Raw genomic sequence first — 19,903 nt, 5'->3', positions numbered from 1 at the left:
CAAGATGTGACAGATGACAATTCCTTGTATTACTTTAAAAAAAAAGAAACCTTAAAATTTCTACAAGTTTCTTCAACGAACCAGGACTTTTCTTTCACAGAAAGATAAGGAATGGAAAAAGACTGACACAAGGTTGGCCAGCAGGAACAAGGAGTTTATATTTTAAAGCTTTCTATGTAGAACACCATGTCCAGTACTGTTCTTTAGAGGCCTTCAAGTCACTGCAAATCCCTCAACAGTGACCCAATTCCCCATGCTGAAGCACCAACAGGCTAGAGTCTCTCCACTCTGTAAAAGAGCTGGCAAGACCTCCAAGAAGAACAAGGCCAAAGAGCACTCCAATTCAGGAGGCCAGGAAGCAGTCAGACACAGACAAGTTGCCAGCAATCATTAAAATCCACCACTGGCATACCGTGAGCGACCTTCCCAAACCCCATGTAAGGAAGAAAAAAGTGCATCAACCATCCATTTCTTCAACAAACTCTCTTCTTCATGGGAAGAAAGGACTAAAGTTACAATGCATTTCACCTCTACTTTCCAGAGAGCTGACACCAGCCTAGTCTATCTTGCTTCCCATACAGTCAGCACTGGCACCTCCAAAGCTAAAGGTGGCAAGAGGGTCCTTGTGCTGTTAGGCAGCATTACCACAGAGCCGATCTGCCAGGAGGAACCTTCCAGCTTTAGGGGATCGCTTGGTCAGATACTTCAAAGCTGCCCTGTGATGCCTGAAGAATACCAGTTGAACAAAGATGAAACCAACCTCAAACACCTTGGCCCGCTAGTACAATATCATATATATAAACGAAAACTTCTGAAACTCCTTTGAGTATTTTAAATGTGAAAATTTGAATAAGTTTAAGATGTTCAGATTGTAGGGGCAGAATGATTCTCACTACAGATGGAAAGGGAGGGGAGAAGATCACTAGGTTTTCTAAGTGATTTCCTTAGTTAACTAACTTTTTTCTCCTCCCTTTGGTAAAAGGCATGATTCACTTGTCTAAGGGCTGTCACAAATTTACTTCTTACAGACTATTCGATTTTACTAATTTCTGCGAAATTAAATTAAGCTATGTAGACCAAATATGGCTCAAAAAGAAGGATCCATGTTTAAAAGAAACTCAGGAAAAACTGGCATCCAGGTCAACTCTAGACAACTGGAATTTTTCCCTGCCTAACTCCACACTTTTCCGTCTAGACTTCAGTGTCTCAAGCTTTATTGAACAGCAACACTGCTGCCTAAGCCCTCCTCCTCCAAAACACTACCGCCTCTCCCGAAGCTCGTCTAAAAACATCGCTTTGACATTTCGCACCATGAGCCATTAAAGCAGCTCTCAGTGTGAGGTTTTCCTCCATTAAAAAAAAAAAAAAGAAAGAAAAAAGAAAGAAAGAAAGAAAGAAAGAAAAAAAAAACTTTCTTCCATTTATTTCTGTGAAACCCTCTCAGAAGGGCATCGTGAATGTGGCATACAGCATTGCTTTTTTAGCTCAAAAAGACCACTATATTTAGTTATACATCCATTCTTAGTATAGCTTCATATTTGAAAATAATCAAGGTGTATTTAGAGCTCCAGATGGATCAGCTATTATTACAGAAGGAAAGACACCTCTCTTTTTAAGTGAAACATGGAAATCAGAATGTTCTTGCTGCCTTATATTGAAACTAATTCATATCATTTTTAGTGTGGTCTTCATAACTCTGTGGGAGCCACAGATATTTAACAAAGCTACTTAACTAGTACACAGAGGAAATAAAGCTACAGAGAAATCATTAAATTGTGTTAGTTTGTTGTGCAAATTTCTATTCCCAATTAAGGCTAAGATTGGGGACTATGCAGCACGATTATTTGTTAACTCTCAATTTCAGCACTGGATTTCAGTGTTCCCCTGAACAGATTATAGGTGAAACTAATACCAATATAAGTAGTAACTAAACTTGACACTCCAATAAATCAAGCTGCTTCAGACAAAGACAAAAAAGTCTTTTGTGTTTCAAAAAGGAAATTTGTAATAAATATAAACAAATTAGAGATAGATGTGTTTCTACTGCCAGTTATTTAACGTCCTTTTATTCGGTACACCTGGTAATGCACCAAAGCACCAATTATGAGAAAAACAGGATTATACCAGACAGAGAGGTTTTGTTACTGCCTTCAAAGATATAAGGCAAAAAAGCAACAAAAACAAAAGTAATATAACCACTGCAATCATTTACTGAGCAAACCAAATAACTGAAAGGTATTTCTAAAGTTCATTTACAGTATCTGCCTTGACAAACTCAACACCTTGAATTCCCAGACTAACTAGATTAACGAGGCTTCTAGATATCTGAATTGAAAAATTACAAAATTGAAGTTTGCCTAACATCACATTTCTAAAATGCTACATACATTCAATCCCCTACTGCATTACTATCTTAAGAGTTTAAAATATGTAATCACTTAAAAAAAAATCATAAAAGATGGTGTGTTGACATTCTTCAGTAAAATGCTAACAATAAGAATATTTCAGAACACTGCTACACTTTACATTATAATCATTTCAAACAATCATACCCTTTAGGCAGGATTTAAGTCTTACAGCAGAACAAAACGTGGCGTCATTCAACATTCAGCAGCTTCTCTGATTAAAGCCTAGTCATTGAGAATTGTCTTCCCAGTGCTGAAGTACTTTGAATTAGTACTTAGCATGAGGAAATTCAACAGCCAATATTATAGGGTCATTTTCTCTGTAAATCTAATCTGCAGCAAGAGATAATTATTTTTTTCTCTTTTAAAATGATTTGTAGGACCAGTAATAACGTAAGTGACATTCAGTATTTTATGAATCTCACTGCAAGAATATTACAGAAATAAATTACTTTCTCTAATTCAGAGAAAGGTTGGTGAAGTTGGTAACTTCAGAGCTCTACAGAAATCCCTTGCAGTAAGTTTGTTACAGTTTGTAACACTAAAGGATTGAATCTAAATTAAGACAAATACATACTAAACTTGCTGATTAACTTTTTTCATATTTTGTGTACACAATAGAGTACTGACTTCAAAATTAACTTAGAATAATCACTTATACTTGACTTTATGGATAGACACTCGCTTCAGTCAACAGCAAATGAGTCACCGTATAGTTCACTATGCAGGAAATCGAGTGTGAAGTAAAAAACAACCTACTCAAAGTCCCTCTGCTCCCCCTCCCCAGAGCCTCTTCCACACTGACAGAGGCAAAAAGAACTTTCATAAAAACTCAAATGGTTCGTACTAAAAACAGTATCACCCTTCAGAGGAGGATTTCTGCAGTCCTCCTTTCTGCTCTCTCTCCTCCCCTCCAAAACGAAGGAGGGGAGTTTTCCACTGAGAAGGCACAACCCTGCAAAACAGCTCAGTGTGGGGGCTCTCAGGAGGCTCGGGAGGTTGGCCGTAAGAATACCTTTTTCTTGTACGAGCAAGTATCTCAAAGAAGGTATATAAAATATGTCTTTTTTGCCCTTCCTATCAGTCTATTTTACTCTCTTCCCTCTCCATGTCTAGGATCAGCAAACCGTGGGTTTCCCCCGGGAACATTTTAACAGTTTTTACATAAAAAAAAAATGGAATGGCAATTTTTTTTTTTAGTAACAGGTCATCATTTCATTCTTGTTATAAGAGCAGCAAACTGACTGACAGCCTTCCTTACATATTAACTTCCTGAAGTGAGTGAAAACTGAGGTCAGGAAGCTATGAACCCCACCTGAAACCCACCTTGGTTACCAAACCCACCAAAACATAGACTGAAGACACCAAGCAACTCCCTCCGTATATTTGTAATATGTGTACAAATCAGCTTGGAAAAATCAGGGGAAAATATTTGGAGACAACTGCTCAAAGACATATGCTGGACCAAATACAGTAACTTGCTACACAATAATATTAGAAGTAAATAACCACCAGCAGCATGGTCAGACTGTGAACTTCATTATAACCACATCAGCGTAACAAAGTCGGAACTACTTCAATACTATCAATTACCACTAGGGCAGAAATAATACCCCAAATTACTGGAGGTTTCAGCATTCCCCATACTTACTGATTGAACAATATCCTGGACCGTACTATAAACTTGAAGATATACTCCAAAGCTTTCATAGCTTTAAACAGTTGATCAGTGACACCACACTTCTCAGCATTGTCAACATATGTCTTTAAAACTTTAGTGAGTTTTCTGTTTAAAAGCAAACATACAAGTTACAAGTACACTTACAGTCAAAAATTTCAACTTCGATGATTGTAAAGAAAAGCCACATACCCAAGCAATATCCATCAAATCATAAAATTATGCAAGTAATGAATCTCATTACATTTCCGGTTTTGCTTAAGAGTAGCTGCAATTTGGGAGAATCCCTGAGACACTGTTCTCAATAACAAAGCAAAACCAAAAACACTATCATATCATCCACTCTGAAGGCGGTACAGCAAGGCTTGGCAAGATTCATTCTATTTTGGATATTTAGGGATATTTGGGCTAAATGGCTATTATAAAGACACAGCAATTAATAACAATTAAAAAATATTTAAAAGAAATTAAAAAATGAAACACAAACACTGTTAGAATTATAATGCAGAAAATAGGAGTTTCCTCTTCAAACAAGACCTGCCCTTTACATAGCTTTCCCAGGGATTTGGGGCTAAAAGTTGTGAAGAATTTTTCCAAATGTATATAACATGTACAAGTATGTACAAGTATATAACAGTACTTGGAAATTCTCTTACTCTATATTTTGAAGATATCAAATAACTGACTTCTAGCAAGGATAAATCAGCTGTTATAATGCAACTATGAGCAGTTCTGTTATAAGTCATTTTAACTACAGTGCGTGTTCCAACATGCACATTAGAAGTAAATAAGCACAACACTATCTACTACTAACAGAAAATAATATTGAGTATACAGGTGTCTTGATAGACATGCATTTATCTTAAAAGAAATAAAAAGTCAACAAATTTCAGTGTACACGCTAGACAGAACTTCTCTTTAAGTAAACATATTTGTCATAAATAAATAAAGAGGTAGAGGAGGCAGAGACCACTCATGCCTATGGTTACAAATCAAGTCAAAACAGTTAACACTCCCGCCATCCTCAAGCCTACTTCTGTATGTCCCTCGCTCCCTATTTAGGGGAGGGAAGCCTGCTTTCGGCGCTCGCCGGCAAAAAGGGCTGCCTCCAGCGGTTGCTGACAAAGCCAGATGCCAGCCGAGGGCTGCTCCAGCCTTCACCCGCTTTACGCTGTGGCTTTAAGGCCAGGAAGTGACTGCAGTATCAGAGCTGAGACTAAAAGTCTAGTACTTCACTCTTTTAGTGTCAACACTTCCCAAACGTTTTCTGGTCACATAGCAGAGACTGTGTAAGAGCAAAGTGCACAGAGGCACACTTAAGACAGCAAAAATAATGAACTTCTGTTTTTCCTCACTACCTCCTCCCCACCGAACTGCTGTTGGGTACTTCTCAACTATAACTGCTAATTGTTATTGCAAGAATTTTTAATAAGAAAAATATTCCTAAACCAAATGGTCACTTCCTTTGAAACAACAAAATCAAGACTTTTACCTTGGTATCAATGGAAGGCTTTATTATTTCAGAAGAGAAAGGTATACTATGCCTAATCTTCCCAAAAAACACTTCCCACCTATAAGATACATGGGCAACTTCTTTCTTAAACTATACGACTAAGTAAACAAACAGTATTAGCTGCAAGAGGAAAAAAAGCCACATCAGACTCTTATTAGGGGGAGGAAAAAAAAATAGTAGTTTTCAAATTTACGTGTAGGCTAATGTAGCACTGAAATGCTTCTTAATGTAGGTTTCCAAGACAGGATTAAAATGTTGAAATTTTCTGTCAGCAATCAGTCCAATGATAAATACCTGAAAAACAAGCATTAGTGCATTAGCCTCAGAAAATCTTTAATTCTGTACATTCAATCTTTATTTCCACATAAGCATTACAAACAAGAGGTGGAAACTTTGACTTTTGGTTATCCTCTCAATATTTTAATATTCTCCTTTCCTGCAAAAGTTTTCCACTCTTAACAAAGAAAGTTCATTCTTGACATGCGCACAGTTTTACAAATGCACCACACACTGCTCTTTATCTGCTAAAATATATGGACTTGATTCTTTCCATCTTTACTAGAAGGATGACTATGATGTGATGTGAACACTTCTGGATCAAGTCCAACTGAAATTTTAAATGTATCAACCACCTTCCACACATTCTAAGCCAAATTAATAAAACAAATCTTATTAGTTATAAACTTCATTCTAGCACTTACATCATACGTTTTACTGATTCATCAAATGATTACAGTATCCACAGCTTAGCCCATCCACAACAAACCAAACTTACCAAAGCATCAAACACTAGTGTGTCAAATGTCTCACTCTCAGAGTTCTCCATCATTATGTTAAAAAGTGCATCCAATGTATCTTGAAGGAACTACAAATAAATACTCAAGTCATCATACTTTAGAGAAAAAATGAAATTCAGATTTCACATATATCTAGACATGTTCGCTTTCATTTATACTTTACACAGTACAAACTTTTAAAGGTTAGCTGGAAAAAGGAATATGTAATTTTTTCAGTGAATTACTTTTTAGTTGACTATAACTCATGAACACTCCAAAAGAAAAAAAAAACACAACCTCAAGAAAAAAAGAAAAAAGAAATCTCACATGGACCTGAACAAAAAGATTTAATTTAGCAAATGAACAAAAGTATTTCAAGTTTCAGTATCAATGTACAGTTAACAGGATCATGCAGTTTTTGAGAACTGATGTTTCAGAGCACAGAACAGACAAGCAACTCAGTCTCATGCCAAATAAATCAAGTCATCCTCAGTAGTTTTCAGCTGAGCAATACCAAATGCACAGCATGAAGCATTTCACGACTGCATATACTCAGATCCACAATTTTAAACAAMAGCATCCATGCAGGCATGGAGGGGGAAGAAAAAACACACAACCTTCTGCCCCAGCCCAAAACCTACAGGCCTCTCTCACTGTAACAGAGAAGGCTCTTCACTAGCTGGATACCCTGATCTGTGCAATATGAAAGCAAAAGCAGATTAGTGCCAGGGGCCCAAGTTAAGCAGAGTGATAAAAGATGTTTTGTGCATGTATAATCACAATATTTCTTCTCAGGGACAGTAAGTAGCACATGCATAGACTGGAGATGCTTATTTACACCATCGGTTTTTACCAGCCAAGAATTCTGTATCTGTGCCTTTTCTTCTGTCAGAAGACAAAAACATGGGATCCTCCCAGGCAGGATGAGGATGGATTACTGCCACAGAGTGGGTTTGTTTATGTTTAGGCAGGGGTTCAATGCACACTATTCTAGTAAGTTTACTGGTCTCAAATGAAGTAAAAATATTTTTTGCCTGGTAAACTAGACAAAGTAGAATGGGGCAGGAATGAGGGAACAAGCATTAGGCAAATGTCTCCAGAGATCACAACCAGAAAGGGAAATTATACACACTGTAGGAGTGATGCAAAACCAGCAACTCCCACCTTCCTCCTTGAAAACATCTTGTATATACAAAGAGTCTGGTAGACCAAGTGTGATTATGTGGACTATTTACTTAATTCAGAGTTCAGTCTCATGAATTAACCTTCATTTAGCAGCTAAACTAAACACTGCTGAATGCCAAACAGTCCTCAAAAGAAGTGAATGTGGAGCATATCCATGTTACTAATATTTGAAGATAAAAAATAGAGATGCCAAAATGCTTGTAGTCAAGTTTTTACATCAATAGACTACAGTTCTGCAGGAGAACCATCTCAACGTCACAACAGGATTTGAGGGAAAAAAAAAAAGAAAAAAGTGATAAACATCTTGCCATCCCATTCATTTAATTAAAGGGCACATAGGACGCATGGAAGTTTATATTAAAATATATAAGTATTAACTTGCATAAGGAAGGAGTAAAGCACAGTTATGTACTTTTACAAGAGAAATTTCTACCCTGGAGAGAAGAAACGCTGACTGTTCCAAAACACTGCCTTGCAAAGTCCCTTCCACAAGGGCAACGGCCTGTGCTGTGACTTATCGAGTCTTTATATCACATTTGGCTATTATACATAGACTTCCATTGGCAGAGTTCATGTTACGTTAAAAGCTTTAAGTATGTTTACCATGACTTCACGTAAAGACCAAAAGAATACTCTAAAGTATACAGGCCATTGCAGTGACCTATGCTTATTGCTTCTTGTCATCAAGAGTCACAGGAAAACATTTCTCAGGTAGGGAGCTAGTAAGACTAGTCGGATTATTAATTTACATTGTCAAGCCTCACAGATCATATGTGCAAATGTTATTAAAGTCAGAGCCTCCATCAAAGGAAGTTAACATTTACAGTTTCCAGGTACTACTAAAATAATCAGAACAAGTATCTTTGTGTGATCTCTTCTTAATCATAAATGAACACCAGTAGGTAGAGGTATTTTACTGGCATTAAAAAAAAATAATAATAATTTAAAAGAGAATTTGACTGTTTTAATAAAAAATGTATTTTTCATGATATCCATAGCCTGTATCAGGTACTGTTTAAAAAATATGAAGGATGAAGAGCTGAAAGAATAGAAAGGGACAGTTACAAACTGGTTATTAATAATGTGCAGAGTAGTCTATAAAGAAAAAATTTTGAATATTACTGTAACAGATGGATAAAGTAAACAGTGGTCTTCTAAACAAAGAGTTAATGAAAATAGTAAAAAGAGCAATATTAAATGTTCATTCTTCTTCTGTGAGCATAAACTAACCTTTGGTCAGATTCCTATGTAAAAGAATGAAAAGGGAGTAGCAAGCCAAAGATTTCATGAGTTCTGCTATATAGAGATGAAAGACAGGAATGTAGATAGTTGGAAAACTCATACGAATATTGTCTTTAGTTAAACCTTGTTTGTGCTGCATCTTGTTGACATTTCTAAGATCGCTGATATCCACTAAGCAGTAATCTGCTGTATACTCTTTCATGTCATTTGGAGACTACTGAAAATTACCAATGACAGTACTGTGACAATACTTGTCACAAGTGTCACTGTCACATTTTTAGCTATCAAATGATCCACAACAAAACAGCAGTAAATAGAACCTTTCTCAAAAATAAGTCATATGCAAAATGCTGTTTTCACCTCACTATTCATTCTTCATCAATTATTCTTTATTAAAGAACTATTAATAAAGTGTCAGTGGTCTCAGACGTTTCAAATTCCTTCAAGATGAGGTATTCATTATGCGTCTATTAATCAAATTAAAATCCAAATTAAGTCCAAAAAAAAAACAGGCCCTTAACGGTCACCATCCCCAACACGTTACATCTTCTGACACATTATTAGATTTCATTTAGTATAACACTTACAATAAAGTCTCAGCCTACTCTTTTCCACAAACAAATCTACCTTTATGCAGGTCACTATAATCACTCAGTGATGATCACTCATGCCAATGTAAATAACTGGGCTCAACTAAATCATTTTCAGGAGATACAATTATCAAAAATCATAGCAGACATTAAGATGTATGCATTCCACATTCATATATTAAAAATGCATTTAACATCATGTAATCACTCTAAGATATTTTAACCTTACAAAGACAACACTCTTTACCACTGCGTATTTATATCTTTAAAAAATTACTGAAGTGCTGAGTAATTCCTACATTATTAGAAATTTGCATTGTACATCTGTTTAACAGTGCTCAACATCTAATGTATTCTTTTAGGGAGGAGAGGGAGGTTAGTGTTCTGAAGGCTCAGAGACACCTAGTTACAGTTTCCTGTGTGTTTGTGCAGGGTGCTACAGGGGGGAAGAGAATACTTTGAAATACAGGATACAGCAAAATTACAGTATCAAATTCATTTTTAAAGGAGCTAACTTATTACCTTAACCACTTCACCACCATCAACTTTCATTAACTGCTTCAAATTCTGCTGCAACAGATTTGTATTTGATCGCCATTTCAGAAGTCCCAAGAGATCAACTAGGGGAAAGAAAAAAAAAAAAAAAATCATATGCAGGATAGCTACTTTTACTCGCACACTGTAACTATATTCAGGACAAACAAAATCTTTACTTCCACAGGTTAGTCATTCCTACTGGACAATAATATATTTCTATTATATGCCTTACACTGCAGAAACCAAGTACAGTATTTCTATCATGAAAGAATTCTGAAAGGCTTTCAAGAAAGTCGATTGCTTTTGGCATGTCAGCATTAAAATCTAGGCCAAGGAAGTCTGATCCTTCAGTTTTAATTCTGCTGTACACAACAGTTGTATTTAGAAGAAGCAGCCAAAATGAAATTAGTCAGCCACCAACACAGTGATATCTACATGGTTGCAATTCTTTGAGTGTTCATGTTTCTAGCTTCCTTGCTCTCGCTGAATAAAGTGAAAACAAAATAAGAGAAAAGGCAAGGCAAACAGTTGCAAACTAAGCTAATTCAGTGGAAAGCTGTCTGCTTAATAACTCCTCATGTCCAGATTCCTTGAGCACTTCCAAGTACTGGACAGCTAAGACACAAAACAGATCAGATCATGAAACAAGTCAGGTGAAAGTAGTCCTGCTCCCAGGTTACAATCCCACTGCTAAGGTCATGTCACTTCATCATTCAATGAAACTAAGGGAACAGAGAAAATAAACTTTCATTAGTCATGAAAGAAACAGAGCATCATTTCGCAGTATCCTTCAGGTATTTGCCCACGGACAATTGTGTTCCATCTGCAAATAAGCATGCTAGTAAATATTAACGATCACACTAGAATGCCAGTAAGTTATACCCATACCAGCATTATCTGAGATGCATGCCCCACCTGTGTGAGCCTAGCATCGAAGAAACACTTCTCCCAGCCTCACTAAAGGTCTCCTTTCAGTGCAACACAAACTTTCTCTGTAACTCATTCTCAGCAGAAGAGCCAAAGAGAGAAAAGAGGTTTTAAAGACTGCCTTTAATTTAGCCACTAGATTATTAGTGCACATGACAAGCTGGTGGCCGACCTGCTGGAGAGCAGCTCTGCAGAGAAGGACCTGGGAGTGCTGGTGGATGACAAATTGACCATGAGCCAGTAATGTGCCCTTGTGGCCAGGAAGGCCAAGGGTCTCCTGGGCTCTATTAGGAAGACTGTTGCCAGCAGGTCGAGGGAGGTGATCCTGCCCCTCTACTCAGCCCTGGGGAGGCCTCATCTCGAGTACTGCGTCCAGTTCTGGGCTCCCCAGTCCAAGAGAGACATGGAGCTACTGGAGAGAGTCCAGTGTAGGGCTACGAAGATGGTCAGAGGGCTGGAGCACCTGCCCTACGAGGAACGGCTGTGAGAGCTGGGCCTCTTCAGCCTGGGGAAGAGAAGACTGAGGGGGGATCTGATCAATGTGTATAAGGACCTGAAGGGAGGGTGTCAAGGGGACGGGGACAAACTCGTTTCAGTTGTCCCGTGTGACAGGACAAGAGGCAATGGGCAGAAACTGAAGCACAGGCAGTTCCGCCTGAGTGTGAGGGGGAATTTCTTCCCTGTGAGAGTGACGGAGCCCTGGACCAGGTTGCCCAGAGAGGTTGTGGTGTCTCCTTCTCTGGAGATCTTCAAGGCCTACCTGGATGCAGCCCTGTCTACCATGCTCTAGGTGACCCTGCTGAGCAGGGGGTTGGACTAGATGATCTCCGGAGGTCCCTTCCAACCTTACTGAATCTATGATTCTATGACCATTCCCCGCATCCCCAAAAATATGGTTAATACTTATGTGAATTCTGCCAAGGGGAACTCCTACCAGCAATGACAAATACCTTACCCCAACCAATCACCCTCATGTATTTTATTCAAACATTCAAAGCAATAAAATGCTTAGGAAAATCTGCAACCGCAGAGGCGTGTTTATTCTATGAATCATATGGAGAGACAATGCAGCTGCTATACATTCCCCAGGATGTTTGGTTCAACAGAAGAAATAAGACTACTTTTAGTGGAATGAGCTGCAATTCTCCATAGGATAATTCCCCCTCTGAGCAGTCCTCAAATCAAAACGAGCCGCCTTCATCATCTTTGTATGTCATTCAGATCAAGGTAATTTGTGATTGTACAATGATGCCTAATAGAGATGAAGGCTTTATTTTATTTAATTCCAATGTCTTTCCTTTGAAGTAATCTTTCCTCTTAAGATTTTCTTCTTTTCATGACTTGTTTTATTTTAATTTTGTATTCACATCACCTTCATTGTTATGCCACTCTAGCACCTGAATTGGTCATGTATACACTGCCTTAGTCATTACTTATTAATTGAATGATTAAATGACTAAGCAGAATTTTCTAAACTGTTCTACAAAAGCCTGGTCTCCTTGGTTCCTCGAAATTTTGCATTTCCCAGCTCATGCCTCTGGATCAGTAACACCTACTATTATCTAGAGCTTTAAGAGTCTTTCAGGCAGAAAGGGAAACTTAGAAATGCTTTTAGTAAGCAGTACACACTCTCTGGATGCTTCACAAGAGCAAACACACATGTAAACCACTAGACAACTCTCTGGCTATTGGTGTTCAGAGGAATTTTTCAGCAAAGTCACTAGTGTATTTCCAGTTCTACTCTTATCACCCTAATAATAAAACAACGTCCGTCCTGATGATCTCACAACAGGTATTGATCAGACATACTATCCACAGGCAGTTCATGTAGAAGGGGATGTTGCTTTTGATGCCATTTTGTTCCTCCTTCTGTATTTGCTTCTAACTGACAGAATGAGATGACTCAAATACCAAAACTCCTCGGCCTATGCTGGAGTAAACAAGATCTCAGTTTGTCACAACTCAGTGAGGGCAGTTGGAAGGAAAGCAAAAATACACATCTATGTCAGGACCTGGTCCTGACATCACGAATTGATCCAAAGCAGACCTTGCTATCCACCCACCTGAAGCACAGAAGGTCCAAAGTCCCTTGGCTCCAGACAAACAGATCGACTGAGATGCTCCCAATTGCAAGGGGATATCCCGTAACATATTGGATCAAGTTTCATTTCCAGCCTAAAATAAACCACCTTGGGGTGTCCGCTAATGCGGTCAGAACCCCCAACACATCAGCAGCTACAAAGCAAACATGAGGCATCAAAGAGACGGTCAGTCCCCCAGATAAGGCAGAGGACCCAGTGCCACTACGCATGCTAAGACACTCGTGACAGTGACATTGCTGATCACCACCTGAACAGGTCTCTTTTCTGACGCAAGCTTCACACCGCCTTAAGTTCTAGAGGTTTAAGATAAAGACTCTACCGCTTTGCATAAAAATACACTTGGTGTTCACATCACAGTGCTCTTCAGCCCATACAGGGTATCTCTGTCAAGAAGTCTTGAGCGCAGAATAAAAACAGAGGCATATACTGACTGCAGATTCTGCCTCAAGTGACAAGGGAGGGCAGTCTCATCAAGAATCAAACAGCTGAACAGCATGTTCCCATGCCTCAAAGACCTGATTTGCTTCCTCATTCATCAGGTTGGTGGGGGAAGGATGGTTTCTGTTTGGTTAGTTTTGTTTGGTGGGGTTGGAGGAATGTTTGTTTTGGGGAGGGTTTTTTTGTTATTATTTTCTCTTGAACTTACACTGATACTCTTACTCAAAATGAATCGCAAAGCCTAAGAAAAGGCCAGGAGACAGTTTGTTGCTACTAATGCATTCTGCCATGAATCACGAACACCTGTTCAAATGTTAACCAAGTAAATAACTTAAAAATCCTGTTCTCTCAAAGAAACTAGCTGAAGTCTCATCAGTGCCAAATTTTACTACTCAGGAGACTTCTCAGATGCTAAGGACACAAGATACTACCAAAAAAGCAACATTTACAGGTTACTGTTCTTAAAGAATGAAAATCAAGAATATCCAAAGAGCTTATACATAGGACAGTCTGCAACATCAAATATAACACAGAAAAATATGATTTACTACCCACTTTCAAAATTACAAAAAAAAAAATTTTTTAAAGCCAATTCTAAAATGCTTACCAAAGGTGAAAGAAATAATGCAGATGGCCCAGAACACAATGTTCTCCTTTGGATCACCATTTTGGTAAATGAGCATAATCATGATTTTTTTGTTGTTGTTAAAAAATTAAAAGGAACAATATCAGCTAACAATTCTACAGAAGTAAAAATCAGCTTCAGAAACTACAATCTGAACAGCACTGCCAATTTTTTAGGTGATAAACGAGATTTGCAGGGGTTTAATAGCATACTTTTTAATCCTCTTTCTAAATTGCCTAAGAACAACTGGTGATCTTGTTTAGTAACGTCATAATACTTTGAAAGGCTCACCTCTAGGAAGTTTCACAGACAATGTAATTATCAATAACATTAAACGACGATCAGCAGTCCAAAGCAAATGATATGCAAATAACACACAAAAATCTTCTCTTGGTCTTAATTTTAGTAACATTTCTTCTGTGAAAGCAAAGTCAATATATTGACCGCTGTGAAATATTTCTAAATACTAATAAGCATTAGGAAACGCTGGGGAAAAACCTCTAATCTCAGTGACAAACAAAAAGCAGCAAGCAGCTCAATTCCACATGCTAGCTGGTTTCTGTGTTGTACCAAACCACAAAAATCACTGCTTTCTCCTCAAGATACGATTCCATATTTGCAATGGAATTCCAAAATTATTTCTGAATTTTTGCTGAGCATCCTCTCAGGCTATAAGACTGCCAGACTGCAGTGAATCCGATGTGCTCTGAATACAAAATAGCTAGAATGTGCTTTAATAGAGATATCACTGAAAAGACTGCAGCAAAACTGTGAGGTGACTAGGAGGTCGTATCAGCACAGTCAACAACCTCCGCGGACAGAGCTGAACAAAGAAGCCATTGAAGTCACTAATTTCAGCAGTTACCCCCCATCCCAAACCCTTCGCACCCAGAGCCTTGACATCTGATGCTCTCAGCTGCTCCCTCTGTCCAGAGCCCTCACTTTTCATGAATCACCAAGGAGCAATCCCTTTCCCACAGATGACTGACTTGCTTCTAAGTGACCCACCCACACTCCAGAGTCTCCTTCTGGAGCAGCAAGGAGAACAAGGGATCACTCCATGGCAACTAAGCACAGAAAGGAAAGAGAAGGCACAGGCTGGCTATGTGAAATACTTGCTTTGTGGCTGTCATGAGCACTAGTTTCCACAGGCTTTATATGCAGGCAGCCAGCTAACAAAGACGAAAAATGTACGTAAGGCAGTTTTAAAAGGAACATGCCAACTCCAATCCTAGCAGTCTGTGCTACGTGGAGGCCCCTCTAAATCCTCCTGTCCTCTCCTGCTCATGTATCTTCTGCCCAACATAAGATGATGGCAAAGCTTTCTTCAGGTCATGCAGAAAATACAGAATATTTCACCTCAGAAATCTCACGAAACAGCTTATTTGGGACCACAGCCATGACATTACCTGTTCTTAGGAGGGAGCACACAAGGGAACACCAGTCCTTAGTGCTATTTGACATCCACAAAAAAACAAAACAAAACAAAAAAAAAACAATGCTGTAGAGTATGTGTTCAGTATAATTCAGTGCAAGTTTCAACTACATGACAAACGGAAGCAGCCTCGGTTAAATGGATACAGAAACACTCCGCTACCATACAGATATACACTGTTCTTAAGCAAAAGAAAGTACATGGGCAGAGCACAGGTTGGATACCAAGCTCTCCGCACATGCTTGTATCGTGTCCAGACAATTCATCCAACGCTCCATATTGCACAACTGACAAGCCCACACAGGTGAAGGAGGAGAGAAAAGACAGAAAAAGTCAACATACACACCTCCACTCAAATTGCAAGGAACAGAAGCTTGGCACTTCTGTGAACTTACCATTCTGAGTAAGCTTTGTTGAACAAACTAGAGTGGAAATCTGGAAGGAGTCTTTGCTGATGGTGCAGCTTCCAAGGTTCTGCATGCTCTTTCCTGTAGCAGAGTGTCCCTTTTCTTCCAATTCTATTTTAGTGGATGGCAGACTTAAATACGTAGAGGCATCCTCCAGCTTCTTCGCTTCTGCCTGCAGCAGTGTTTTAAGTGCAATACAAAACATAATTAAGAAAAATCTTGAAAAAAGCCCTGGTAATAATAAAAGTTTGTTTTTACACTGTATTTTCTTAGGTTTGCTCCAGAACTGGAAGTATCCAGTGGGTCTTTAAGAGTAAGAATTAATCACTAATCCATCTGCAGCCATCAAGAAGTGACACTTTAGAGGGCTGGAGAAGCAACTTCTCCAGCCATAAATATCCATATAAGAAAGATGCAGTGACAACTCTTGGAAATTCAACCACTAAAACATTCCCAGAAAATCATGTTCGACGTTTAACCATCAACTTGCCAAACAGGCCAACTGCACAGTAAGTGGTATTTATCTGCCTGATAATTTCTGTAACGTATTTTTCTATGCAGTTACAATGAAATTCATGTAAAACAAAAGTAATTCACTAAAAGTAAATAATCCTCACACTCATTTGGCTATTATGGAAAGACTAAAGTATCTCAAAAATCTACCTTATAAACTATAAGGTCATGTTCTCCATCTCTCAAAGTTGTTCCATCATATCTCATGAGCTTCACAAATGCTAGGGCAAATATTTTCTCAGATTTGTCTTTGGCTGTTAAAAATAAACAAACACATAGTTAAATATTCAGTAAATACACTTCACCTAAATCTCAAAAAACAAACACCCTGTAAGTGCGTGACCACAGTAAAGATTCTCAAATGGAGAAAAATGTATAAGAAATTAGGAGAGGGTCTTTTATATATAAGATAAAACCCAAAAATTTGAAAAATAAATGCATAAGAACCTGACCACACCAGGAGCAGCTAAACGCTTAATATGTCTAAAATCTGTTTACTGAAAGCACTGAATTGAGGCAACTTAAAATATCTGATGCAATTATAATGCTCATGTTTTTCAGACTTAAAAAAAAATGGTAGTGCTCTGTAACTAGAGTAAGGATTTAAAGATCAGCAATGCGGACCTCATCTGCCATTTAGTGTTGGAACCCAAGAGCCAAAACAGGAATTTGATCCGCAACAATGGCTGGAGTGGCACAGCCAAGATTTTTTTTTGTTTTGTTTTGTTTATTTGTTTGTTTTTTTAAAAAAAGGCAATGGAGTAAACAGAAAGCACGAAGTACAGTAAGAAATAAAACGAGAAGGAAAGTACAATCAACTTGAGTTAGCCCAAGGAGCCTACGAGACAACACTGTGACCCAAATGCACAGTCTATAATGAATATTCAATTGAGACCAATATAAACTATTGCATCATCGTTTAAGTTTGTCCAACTCTAGTAATTTGTAGTTCAGTCATAACTATGACACTCATTTTCTGTACATACTTTAATGGAATGAGAGCTGCTAGTGAAAGCAAAGTAAATCATTGATTAACGACCAATTCAGAAAACATACGTCTTTAAATAACTAGAATGGAATAACACATCACACGCATACATGGATTACATGGATTACACGCATACATGCGTTACAAACCCTAAAATTCATCCAGTGGACATCTGATTAACACTTATTCTACAGTAAAAAGTTTTGCTGCAGATTTTGAAAGGCATTCAAGACAATTGCAATGTAATGGTTACATTGAATGAACATTAATCACAACTCCCAAACATTACTAATAAAGCAACTATTAAAAAAAGAATGAAAAAAAACTGTCTAGCCGTCTTGGTTTGATCCTCAGTAACTCAAAGGATCTCAGCTGCCAGACACATTACAAGAGAGTCAAGGTGAACCACAAGCTCTCAAATATCTTTAGATCCAAATTACTTCAAAACAAACCACAAGTTAATGTCAGAACCAAAAGCGGAAACCAATTTTCTCAATAGTCAGCACAGCAATTACTGATGTTAAGCCTACTGTCACCTCACTTTGGAGTTCCATTTTAAACACAGTACTGTTAGATTTCTTTACTATTTCCCTACTCATCCTACCTCTCAGATATGCAATACCACAGCCCTTCCAGTTGCTAACTGAAAGGCTTTATTCACTAGCCCTTTTATTTGACTTAGAGAACTAAACTGTGTAGGAAAGGAAAAGGACGATGCCAAAGGTTAAGAGTGAGGAAGAAGCCGTAAAGGGAAAAGAAGTTCAGATCTTAATATAAAACAAGCAGGAAAAATACACATCTTATCCCTATACTAAAAGCAATTACAATAGTGTAGTACAAATTAGGAACTTTATGCCCATTTCTGCAGACATTAGCACTGGACGCTGACAAGAATCATGATGAAAAGGCTGAAATACTTACAGTCCTGCGATGATCTATGGCGGAACGTGAACCTTAAGTGACTACGGTTCACATCTTCAATAGGGATTGCAACCTTCACATATTGGGAAAGGAGGAAACAGGAAGGAGAAAAAAAAAACATTGAGTACTGTATCTTCAAACAGCTTATACCACTATCAAATTTCATCTAGATGCTTTGAAAGCCAGTTCTACGTCTTCAATTACTATTTTAGCTTTCTCATATTTTTTCAATAAGAGTCTTGGCTCTTTCCAATGAATTAGTGTTAAGGATGACCAGCCTTAGCTTTGCATACAAGACCTTGAGAGGTCACAAATCCCCGGGGGGGGGGGCAAATTATCACTATTTTTGCAGAAACACAAGGAAAGAATCAAGCTTGCTAAAGTTCCCCAACAAGATCTGCAGATACTCCAGGCCACAGAGATGTGACACCTGATCCACCCATAACTACTGATGACAACAGTTGTGAGAAACCCCTATCAATTCAGCTCAACAACTAACTGCCATCTTTTTTTCTTCTCCCTCTTCTTTTCTCTTCTCACCTTGCGTATGTTGTTGAAAACCACTAACTTCCAAAAATGATGTGGAAAATGAAAAAAACAGAGATGTAACCAACAGTCTTGTCCCCCTCAGTATTTTGCTAGAGCTGTCTTATTTTCTTAATTCCATCACTTCCAGTTTCTGTACTGCCTTTGCTCCCTCAGCTCCACACCTAGGTTTTTGTGACTCCCTGGAAGCCACTTTCTGGCTCCACATGCCGTGAGGAGGACCTTTGGTCTTGAAAGAAAAGCACGCAGGGGTGGGTAAGAATATAGGTTTTCAGTCCAGAAGCACTGCTTCCATTGACTACAGCTAGACATAATATATTTCAGACTGCTAGCATCAGCCTCATCCATTAAAGCCTGGTGCTTTAGCTTAAGTGTTACTAAGCTAAGCAAATTCAGCAAGTTTAAAGCACAATCAACCAGATCCAAAACAGTGATGAGTTCATCACCGTGGAAATCACATTTTAACCTCAATATGCTGCTTCTCTATGTCAGTCTTTGAAATAAAGAAAATTCACTCCTAAACAAATGTTTGAATGCCCCTGTAACAGTTTTCCTGATCAAAAGGATAAAATTATTTATTAATAAAAGTCAAATCTATTTTCTAGCAACCTCTAAATGCCTTCCTGTTATCTGCTCTTAAACACGGTCACAATCATTAACAACCCCAGTTCTGTGCTTCAAGATCTTTCCTCTAAAAAATTATATTCATACTTTTGATTAACTTGAGAAGTTAATGTATTATTATATACCTTTACAGTCTCAAACCAGCGAGGCTGCTTTACTTGATAGTATATTACTGACTTGTACTCTGAGATGGCTTCATCACCAGCACCAGGAAAAATAACACTCTTGAAAATAGAAACAATAGAGAAAGTGTTAACACCTATCTTAAACTCCATTTTTTCACTGGAGAAGGAAAAGAAAGTTAGCAAGTAGATCAAAATAAGACAGAATGGCCTACGCTCAGAGCTCCTCTTAAAATGAGCATTGAACAGCGTGTATTAGTATCACAAAATGTATTTAGTTATGAAATGTTACAAAACCTTGTTGCAAATCAAAGTAAACACGCTGACAA

General features: G+C 38.1%; 1 protein-coding gene across 1 annotated transcript in view; it reads right to left on the bottom strand.

Moving 5' to 3' along the window:
* DOCK1 (dedicator of cytokinesis 1) overlaps positions 1-19,903 on the bottom strand; it is a 332,981-nt gene that overhangs the window by 230,451 nt on the left and 82,627 nt on the right. The window contains exons 15-22 of the mRNA XM_085299124.1: positions 19,578-19,676; positions 18,283-18,355; positions 16,524-16,627; positions 15,849-16,032; positions 9,912-10,009; positions 6,372-6,461; positions 5,790-5,890; positions 4,057-4,191 (exon numbers count right to left, since the gene is read on the bottom strand). Coding sequence (XP_085155250.1) covers positions 4,057-4,191; positions 5,790-5,890; positions 6,372-6,461; positions 9,912-10,009; positions 15,849-16,032; positions 16,524-16,627; positions 18,283-18,355; positions 19,578-19,676 — 884 coding nt within the window. The remainder of the gene's footprint in view (positions 1-4,056; positions 4,192-5,789; positions 5,891-6,371; positions 6,462-9,911; positions 10,010-15,848; positions 16,033-16,523; positions 16,628-18,282; positions 18,356-19,577; positions 19,677-19,903) is intronic.

Source organism: Rhea americana, unplaced genomic scaffold, assembly GCF_003343005.1.
Source record: "Rhea americana isolate MKP2758 unplaced genomic scaffold, rheAme1 scaffold_145, whole genome shotgun sequence".
Classification (NCBI taxonomy): domain Eukaryota; kingdom Metazoa; phylum Chordata; class Aves; order Rheiformes; family Rheidae; genus Rhea; species Rhea americana.
The sequence above is the reverse complement of the archived record's forward strand: the minus strand, read 5'-3'. Positions and strand labels throughout refer to the sequence as shown.